The following is a 10220-nucleotide window of genomic DNA, read 5'->3' on the forward strand; positions in this document are numbered from 1 at the left end:
TTTATCGGTGGGTTTCAATAGTGAGGGCATAAAACGTAATTCGTTTTTCCATGAGGCCTATATACAACACTGTAATGAAACTGACATGTTTAGTTCAATACGACAGTGGATGGGAAATTATGAATTAAATGTGTGTGTGTTGGCGAGGGGGGTGAGGGTGTTATGGGTGAGAAAAATGACAATTATCATGGGATTCGCCATAGTAAATCTTTTGATTAACATTTGAAAATAGTACATTCTGCTGATATGACATGTTGTTAAATCGGTATAGGCGGTATGACCTCACAGTGAGTTACAGTCCCAGCTGAAACACAGACCGAACACAGATCAGGTTTTGCACTCCTAATGGCATTCCTGGCCCATCATTACAGATTATACAGGTCTTATCTCACTCATAAACTGCTTTTACAGCCGACCTGTTATGTCCATGTGACTGGGTCTCAATAAGTATTACATAATTCGGCAACACTTTAAAACAAAGGTTGCCTAAACTTCAATGCTACAACTGGATATAGCAATACTCTTCAATATGCATGCCTAGTTTTAACCTCCTTTACTTTTCCTTAACCAGCACTGACAGCAAGACCAAAGAGTGGAATGTTTCTGCCAGTTCAAGTCAGGGTTTGCCAACAAGGGTGCGGTAGTCTGGCGTTGATAGTTTTTAAATCATTCATTAAACATCCCTATTGCGCAACCCCTTCAAAACTACCTGCCAACTAAAAAAACAACTAACAGATTGTTGTGTTTCCTGCTCCTGCATGAGCAAGCTTACTGTTGTAATACAGGTGAGAGTGAGACACATGCTTCCAGGGAACTAACTTGGGTTGATTATCCTAATATGTAATCGTCTGTTTTAGCAGTTGTTGCCGCTTGAGTTTTTCATGTTTAGCCTAGGTATGCTCAGAAATGTACAACGAGGCACTTTGAGGAACAAGCTGCAGTAGCACATCAGGGGCCACATGGTGTCACAGTATCCTCGTGCAAAGAACAATAACTGCTCTTTGTCAAAGTATTAAGGCTGAGAGAATAAATAAACTCACACTGTCTTTGATAAAGCCCCAAAGTGTGACAAACCTTGATTTTGGCATGGTTTATCAAAAGTATACTGTTTGTTTTGTATAGTAAAAAAAAGACAAAAGACAGGTGGAGTCCACAGCCTTGATTTGAACTGCACCGACCAACAACTACATCAAAACAAATGCTTTGCTATAACACAGTCTTTCTAGTTGACTGGTTGACCAACAGTAAGATGGGACCTTGAGAAGCCCAGCCTTATGTTGATATACACACCAACCAAACCTGATGAGGCCCAGTGTGAAGATCACTCTCTGGAGAAACATGGAGAGGTTGACTGGATGTGTGTGTGTGGGATTATGCGTGTGTGTGGAGGATGTGTGCACACAACTGACCAGCCCCTCAGAGTCCACCAGGCTTATCACTCATCAATCTTTATCTCCACGAGTCGTTATCTGCTCCCATCTCTCTCTCTCTCTCTCTCTCTCTCTCTCTCTCTCTCTCTCTCTCTCTCTCTCTCACTCCTTCACTCACTCTTTCTTTTCCTCTCTCTATTATTCTCTCTCTCTCTCCGCCTCCCTATCTCACATCATGTCACCTCTCATTCTTTCTCTTTCCCTGGGAGCGGGTCCTAGTACAGATCACCTCAGAGAGCTGAGATGGAATGGAAACAGTTTTTCCATGTAAGAAAACAATCTGTCAAGACCCGAGGTGACAAACTATTTTAAATGTATCTAGAACTAAATACACGATCTCAGCAGATGCACAGTTGTAATACTATATCTTAATGTATTATTTATTGTGTGTCCAGGGTGAAAATCTAATCAAGGAAGCTAATATTTGTCACGGTTAGAGGACCAGTCATCAACCAAGCCCTCTTAAAGCACTCTGAATTATTAAAGAAGACCAAAATGTCATTTGAATAATGTAGTAGCTAGCAGTAACTCAGCCTGACAGTGGAGGATTCTGGGTCAGGACCAGGGGAGTCCCATTGTTACGTCACAGATGTACAGTAGAGTCTCCATCTCCCTTCCATTGTTACGTCACAGATGTACAGTAGAGTCTCCATCTCCCTTCCATTGTTACGTCACAGATGTACAGTAGAGTCTCCATCTCCCTTCCATTGTTACGTCACGGATATACAGTAGAGTCTCCATCTCCCTTCCATTGTTACGTCACAGATGTACAGTAGAGTCTCCATCTCCCTTCCATGCAAGGCCTTATGGTGCATCATAAAGGACAACTTTTTACTAAAACATTAAAACAAGTAGTAGTAATAACTACTAGTAACTAGTATATGTCAGATGACATACTTCTTTACTTGAACTTGAGTAAAAAGTGTAGTCAGTACTTTAAGTCTTTTTAAACATGACTATCTGTACTTCTACTTCAGTGAATGATATGTGTACCTTTTCCATCTGTATTCAGTACATGTGACAAATATAGCCCTCAGACTTTGACTTCAGTAGGCTTTTTCATTGAGACATGTAAATATGTTCACCTTGATATGCTGACTGGTAGCTCTCTACCTACCCTAATGGTTGATATACCCTAATGATAAATACATATTTGTTTTTTATGCTTTTATGATTTAGATAAGGGAGGGACTTTTTCCATTTTTATTTTTAGTTTCTAGGGATACCATGCAAAAAAGAGAAGAACCCTGAGATATGTCATCAATACTGATTCACTGGAAGCTAAGGTGCAGCTAAATATGATTTACCGTCAGTGCAAGCCAGGTGTGTGGAGAACCAGCCACGCCTTCCATCTGACATATCATACGCACAGAAAGGAAGCACCTATGAAAGCACAGGAAAGAGAGGGGGGAAAATATGCTGTGTGTGTGTGTCATTGACAGCAGATCAGTAAACACACAGAATATAACCTGGGGTGTATCTTCAAGCAGGGTGTGTGTGTTAGTGTGTGTGTTAGTGTGTATACGTTTGTGTGTTAGTGTGTGCGTGTTTCCCACAGTGTTCCTGTACTGTGTTTACGCCCACTCCTACGGTCCCCTAGAATGTGTCCACCTGTCCTTCACACAGTCTGACACTGAGGGAACAGATGGACACGCACACTCACACATACGCACACACACGAACACACTCACACATACGCACACACACACACACACTCCCGCACACGCACACACACACACACGCACACACACGCACACACACGCACACACACACACACGCACACACACACACACACAGTAAACAAACCCACACAGGCAGGTAAAATCCCCCTGAGCACTGCTGTTGGCCCTCTGCTGTTGTTGATTTGTTATAGTAAACCTTTCTACAAAGTCACGGCCTGTAATTCCATCATATTAAACTGGTGGTCAATAGAGCAGCTGTGACAGTAATGCAAACCCCTCAGAGAAAGATAACGGTCAGCAGGACCAGGACCATCGATCCATACCCAGGTAATACCGGAGGGCCGAATGTGCCGCCCGAATTTTAATCTAAAATCGAACCCGTGCAGATTGCTCCGTTGTCCAGGTGGGGGGGTAAGGGGGGTGGGGGGGGGATCAGCAGCGTAGCGTCAGAGTCTGGGCAGGGAGGTGTCAGATCCAGGGCAGGGAGGGGTCAGATCCAAGGCCGACGCTTGTGTTTCTCGTCCTCAAGTGTTTCTTACACTCAGGGGCCGAGGCAGGGAGAAAGGAGAGACTGTGTCAGGTCCAGAGCAGACATACGGAGCCTCTATCCTGAACTCCAGAGCCCCTGCCCTCCAAGAGGCACTTGGCCGGGGCGCTGGCCGGCCGGCTCTGTGTCTCTGGCTGCTACCATGTCTGCTGACGAAACAGTAACCCCATCCTCCGATGTGAGATGCATCGTCTGGGCCTCTGGGCATCGTCTCCTTTCTCTCCACTCTGAAAGTCCGTTTGTCACTCAGGTTGGGCCGGAAGGATCTCTGAGTAGGTGGTATTCGGGAAGCACATCAAATGTGGTATTTCTTAAAGTCGTTAGAACTGCCTTAGGAGGTGCTTTCTGGCAGGGAAGGCTGTTTTCTGGGGTTTGAATGGATTTCTGTTTGCGTCAAGGCAGGATAGATCTGATATCTTCACCGAAGAGCACATGAATAATGAATGCTCCACTCACTTTGTGTTTGACCTTGTGTGAGCCGCCTGTCTCTTTAATGGCAAAATACCAGCCAGGGTGTGTTGGGGGATATCACTACACTATCAGTGATCACTGATCAGTCCTGGGGCCTCTCAGATAGGAGTTAACTAGTGACAGGATGCACAGATAAAGAAACACACTGACCAGTAAATACAAAATTCCGGTGAATGGAACTTGTTTGTAAAAAAATTAAACAGGAAAAACCTGAATCTCACATACGCAAGCTGAGTCATAACTCTTTGTCTGACACACAGCACGAGGTGCTACATGAAGTAAGGGAGTCAGGTGGCTGAGCGGTTAGAGAATCAGGGTGAATGTCCCTGTACTTACTGTAAGTTGCTCTGGATAAGAGAATCTGCTAAATGAATAAATGTAAGTATGATCATGTGACATACATATTTCACGATTTCATCCAAAGCAAAGTACATAGGGTAAGATTCCTCCCTGCAATCTCTTGATCTGCTGTTAAACACTCTAACCACTAAGCTTTACCTCACAACTACTGTTATTGGACAATCTCCTCTCGTATTCGGGTCATCGTCAGTCAGTGTCCCAACTCCAAGATCCTGGCCTTGGGTGCCAAGACAGATTACATGATAAATTGTTAATCAGTTTTGAATATTTAATTCAATTATTATGCTTTTGAAGCTATCTCAGTCAAAGGCATTGTCAAGCACACAGCATGATACCACAGATCACACACCACTGTTAGGGTGCAGAAAACAGTGCTGTGTGACGCTCTACATATATGACCTTTCGGTTCTGTATCACCCTGTACAGCACAGTCACTAAGCACTCCTTTACTTAACATCTCAGGAGAACGTAAAGATTTTATCCTGCCACCAGGTTACTCACAAAAGCAGCATTATATATGTATGTCACCTCATTCCATCTCATAACCTCACGCCTGCAACCTTAGATAGTTCTTATTTGCATAGTTAGGGAAGGTAATATGACCTAATGGAAAGATAAAGGTTGCATACAGCAGACTGAGGCTAGCTGGTTTTCTGTTCTCTCACATCCGTTCTTTTCACTGGTTGTTTCAGGACACAGCTGTTTTGTGACCCAGTGTGACCCCTGGTGTACGTATCAGATTTATAAAAAGAATCTGTCTTTCCTCCTCTGTGACATCAGGCAGACACCAGCTAAAAATGTGTGCTGAAAATGTGGCTTAGAGCGAGAGAGGAGGAAAGGAAGGGAGGGAGGGAGGGAGGTAGAGAAAAAGGGAGGAGAGAGTTAGAGAAGTGGTGCTGGGAGGAGAGAGAGAGGGCGAGTTGGGAGGAGAGAGAGAGAGGGCGAGTTGGGAGGAGAGAGAGAGAGGGCGAGTTGGGAGGAGAGAGAGAGGGCGAGTTGGGAGGAGAGAGAGAGAGGGCGAGTTGGGAGGAGAGAGAGAGAAGGCGAGTTGGGAGGAGAGAGAGAGGGCGAGTTGGGAGGAGAGAGAGAGAGAGAGGGCGAGTTGGGAGGAGAGAGAGAGGGCGAGTTGGGAGGAGAGAGAGAGGGCATCTTGGGAGGAGAGAGAGAGAGGGCGAGTTGGGAGTAGAGAGAGAGAGAGAGGGCGAGTTGGGAGGAGAGCGAGAGGGTGTGTTGAGAAAACAGAGAGAGATTTCCCCATCACACTGGATGTGTGACCAGTCTGCAGTGAGAATATGCTAACACCTTGAGCAGGGTGCTAACAGGAGACAGACCACACGTCCCCTTCACACTGGTTTTCTGGTGATGTACTGCACACACAGGGACACATACGGACACACAGAGACACAAAGGGACACAAAGGGACACACAGGGACACAGGGACACAGGGACACAAAGAGACACAAATGGAGACACAGAGACACACAGGGATACAGGGACACACAGGGACACAAAGAGACACACAGGGACATACAGGGACACACAGAGACACACAGGTACACACAGGGACACAAAGAGACACACAGGGAAACACAGGGACATACAGGGAAACACAGGGACACACATAGACACAGGGACATACAGGGAAACACAGGGACACACATAGACACAGGGACATACAGGGAAACACAGGGACACACATAGACACAGGGACATACAGGGACACACAGAGACATACCGGGACATAGAAAGGCACACCAGGATAAGAATTGTTCACACATTGATTTTCATGTTGGAGACAGAATTCTACACAAAAATATACACTAACCACACACCAAAACACCAACCAATTACGACACCAACCAATATGTGACGTGACTTACTGTAAGAGTACATGTTTAATTGAAGGCACTCATAATACTGTATAATGAATAAAACAGAAAGTTATTATTCTGCTGCTGTGTCCTACGATGTCCAAACATTTACATTTCTTTAATAACTGGTAGATTATCTATTCCAGTAAAGTGCTGAATACCCAGTAATTCTCTGACAACACAGTCAGGCTTATTGCTTACTTACTCACGATATGATTGCAGGTATGGCTTGTTCTTTCATCTTTTGGTAGTATTGTGGTTTTGTATGGATTGTATTGTTTTATTGTGTTCTATTTACCTATGTCCAGCCATGCACTGTCATTGCACATAATACATTCATTTTGAATAGAATAAATACTAAAGTTACACGATACCCTGTATTGCTTAAATTAAGTATTCAGCCGACAACACATACAATATGTTTTCCACAAGGGGTTCCATATCTCCTAAAACATCCTCAGTTTCATTCTTCGTTTCTTTTCCCCCCCCAGACGTAATATGTAACATGTGCACCAATCAGGTGCCTGGTTTGGCACCGCATCGAAACATGATTCAACTCACTCCGTGCCCGACGCTAAAGTCACATCTCATATCTGTTCAGAGCATTCACTGCAATTAATATAAGATGCATAACTACAGCATGTGAATTTTACATGATCAACACACATATAGATTCTTGAAGCCGTGCTTTCGGCACGCTCACTAATCCATGCAACACAGCCGACAACCACATGTTAACGAGATAAAGCGTCACAGTTTTGAGGGCAGAGATGTGCAAAGATCTGTTGGTTTAAAGCCATACTTCACTGCTCAGACAGCATTGAGTACTTACATACTTATGGTTAACCCAACACCCACCCCTGACTGTGTGCATAGAAGTGATGGAGTGTACAGTGATGGTATGGATAGTGATGCATGTGATAAATAGTGATGGGACATCTAGTGATGAATAGTGATGGGATGTCTAGTGATAAATAGTGATGGGATGTCTAGTGATAAATAGTGATGGGACGTCTAGTGATAAATAGTGATGGGATGTCTAGTGATAAATAGTGATGGGATGTTTAGTGATGTATAGTGATACTTGTGATAAATAGTTTTGATATGTCTAGTGATGGATACTAATGGTTTAGTTATGGATAGTGATAGTACATTTAGTGATGACTGTGAAGATTTGTGACAGCATTTATAGTTATGGTATGTATAGTGATGGATAGTGATTGTCTGTATTGTGATGGTAATGGGTAGGGATGTCAGTGTAGTGATGGATAGGGATGGTGATTGTATGTATTCTGTTTTCCTTGACTGACCAGATAACCCTAACCCTAACCCTTGACCGACCAGATAATATTGTATTCATAGTAATTGTATTGTATTCTAAAAGGAACATCCAGCATCAAGTATCTTAGGAGTGCAAACATTGTAAAAAAAAAAGTATAGTAAAGTCATTGTGAATTATTATTAAATAATGTTACTTTGTGCCTCTTAAAAGTGTTTTTTTTAACTACTTGGTGATGATTCTATCAGATGCAGAGTGCCATGTAGGAATGTGTGTTGTGCAGTGGAGTCGTACAAGCACCATACAGAGTTTACTGATATATATTTAGCAGTATCTTCCTCACCTCCCTCCCTCCCACAGTGTCCTGTACACGGGCACATGATGCCACCGTCTCTCCCTTTGTCCGGAGTACGGTGAAAGTGCAGACTAAGGTGAAAATGTAGCATGTGTATGATGTTAACTTTTTAGTTGTATCTACATATGTGACTTGTGGCTGCATAGTCAATGGGAATATATTTAGCATAAAGAACAGAACTAAATAACTTTGCTACATTACACTGGTTATACTGAGAAAATAAATTCATTTTTTTCTGCTGGTTACAGCTCTGCTAGGAACAGCCCACTCAGCCCTCCTGTTTAAGTTAACATAAAATGGAATTATAGTCACTATGTTGTCTTAATTGCACTTTGACACGTCCACATGCATATCAGTTGGGCAGACGACCACCAATTGCTGCTTTAAGGTTAAGTTTGAAATGCAATTATTATAACACTGTTTTTACACGTACGAATGTTGCTGCGTATAAAATCATACCAATTAACATCGATGTGACTGACAGATATGTTCGGAGGTTTGACGGAGGCGGTCCTATCCCGCCCCTGGCTGTCCTGATGCCTGGAGGATCAGTTCACAACGCTCTTCTCGTTCTGCCAGGTCCCGTTGCTCTTGTTGAGAGACGGGGTGCTGCCATACTTGTTGGCCGAGTCGACCGACTTCTGCGCGTCTTCAGTGGCGATATCCATCACCTGCTTCTCCTCCTGCTCTGTCTCCCGGTGGTAGAAGTAGTTAAAGTTGGAGACGATGACGGGAACAGGCAGGGCGATGGTCAGGACCCCGGCGATGGCGCACAGGGTGCCCACCATCTTGCCCCCCATGGTGATGGGGCACATGTCGCCGTAGCCGACTGTCGTCATGGTCACCACGGCCCACCAGAATCCGTCGGGGATGCTGACGAACTGGGTCTGTGGTTCGTCGACCTCGGCGAAGTAGATGGCACTGGAGAACAGGATCACCCCTATGAAGAGGAAGAAGATGAGCAGGCCCAGCTCTCTCATGCTGGCTTTCAGGGTCTGACCCAGAATCTGAAGCCCCTTGGAGTGGCGGGAGAGTTTGAAGATACGGAAGACTCTCACCAGACGGATGATCCGCAGGATGGCCAGCGACATGTTCTGGCCGGAGTTGATGTCGTCATCCGGAGTGGTCGCCAGCTCCGTCACCAGGGTTACGAAGTAAGGAAAAATGGAGACGATGTCGATGATGTTCATGATGTTGTTGAAGAAATCCCTCTTGCTGGGGCAGACCACGAAGCGAACCCCCAGCTCGAAGCAGAACCAGATGATGCAGATGGTCTCCACGATGAAGAAGGGGTCGGTGATGTAGGCCAGCACGCTTTTCTGGACGGCGCTGGGAGGCAGCAGGGACATGTTGGAGCCCTGGGCCGGGATCGGGAAGTAGTCCGGCTCGTCGCGGAACTCTGGCAGAGTCTCCAGGCAGAAGATGAAGATGGAGATGACGATGACGAACACGGACACCAAGGCCACGGTGCGGGCAGCGCTGGAGCTCTCGGGGTACTCAAACAGGAGCCAGAACTGACGATGAAGCTCGTTGGTGGGCAAAGGCACCTCGGGCTCTTTGACGAAACCCTCGTCCTCGCGGAACTGCTCCATGGCTTCGTGTCCCAACTCGTAGAAAACAATCTCGTTTACGAAAACATCCAAGGGGACGTTGGCCGGTCGTCTGAGTTTACCCCCAGACTGGTAGAAGTAGAGGATTCCGTCGAAGCTGGGCCGGTTCCGGTCGAAGAAATACTCGTTCCTCATCGGGTCAAAGTACCGCATCCGTTTCATCGGATCTCCAAGCAAAGTGTCTGGAAATTGAGTCAGGGTGCTCATCTGTGTCTCATACTTCATCCCAGACACGTTGATGAGAACCTTGTGGTTGGGAGGGTTTACCACTCGCTGTTTCTCAAACAGGTCCTCGTTGTCGGCACATTCCTTCAGCCGGCTGAAGACACTGTCGGTGGGCGAAGTCTCACTGTTGATCAACAGCTTCAGGTTGGATATCAGACTGCCACAGCTGGAGTGGCCCTTGTTGCTGACCGTGGGCGGGGTCGAAGGCGAGGTCTCTGGGCCCCTGCGACCTCTGCTGGGGGACTGTTGGGGGGTCGCGAGGCGGTTGGTGGCCAGGTTCTGGTCCGGGGCCTCGGATGTGGGCGTGGTGGGGTAACCTGAGTCACTGGGGTCTCCCATGTGGATGCCAACGTCATCCATGTTCTCAAAGTTAACCAGCGGTACTTCCAT

The 10220-nt window shown here is 45.7% G+C and overlaps 1 protein-coding gene across 1 annotated transcript; it reads right to left on the minus strand.

Moving 5' to 3' along the window:
- Positions 1 to 8543: 8543 nt before the first annotated feature.
- Positions 8544 to 10220, minus strand: LOC136941501 (potassium voltage-gated channel subfamily A member 10). The gene has a single exon (XM_067234011.1). The coding sequence runs from the start codon at positions 10218 to 10220 to the stop codon at positions 8544 to 8546; it is 1677 nt and encodes a 558-aa protein (XP_067090112.1).

This window comes from Osmerus mordax, chromosome 1 (assembly GCF_038355195.1).
Source record: "Osmerus mordax isolate fOsmMor3 chromosome 1, fOsmMor3.pri, whole genome shotgun sequence".
Lineage (NCBI taxonomy): Eukaryota > Metazoa > Chordata > Actinopteri > Osmeriformes > Osmeridae > Osmerus > Osmerus mordax.

Bases quoted from the DNA above. Each gene is read 5' to 3' on its own strand.
- LOC136941501 (XM_067234011.1), bottom strand. From the start codon at position 10,220: ATGGAAGTACCGCTGGTTAACTTTGAGAACATGGATGACGTTGGCATC.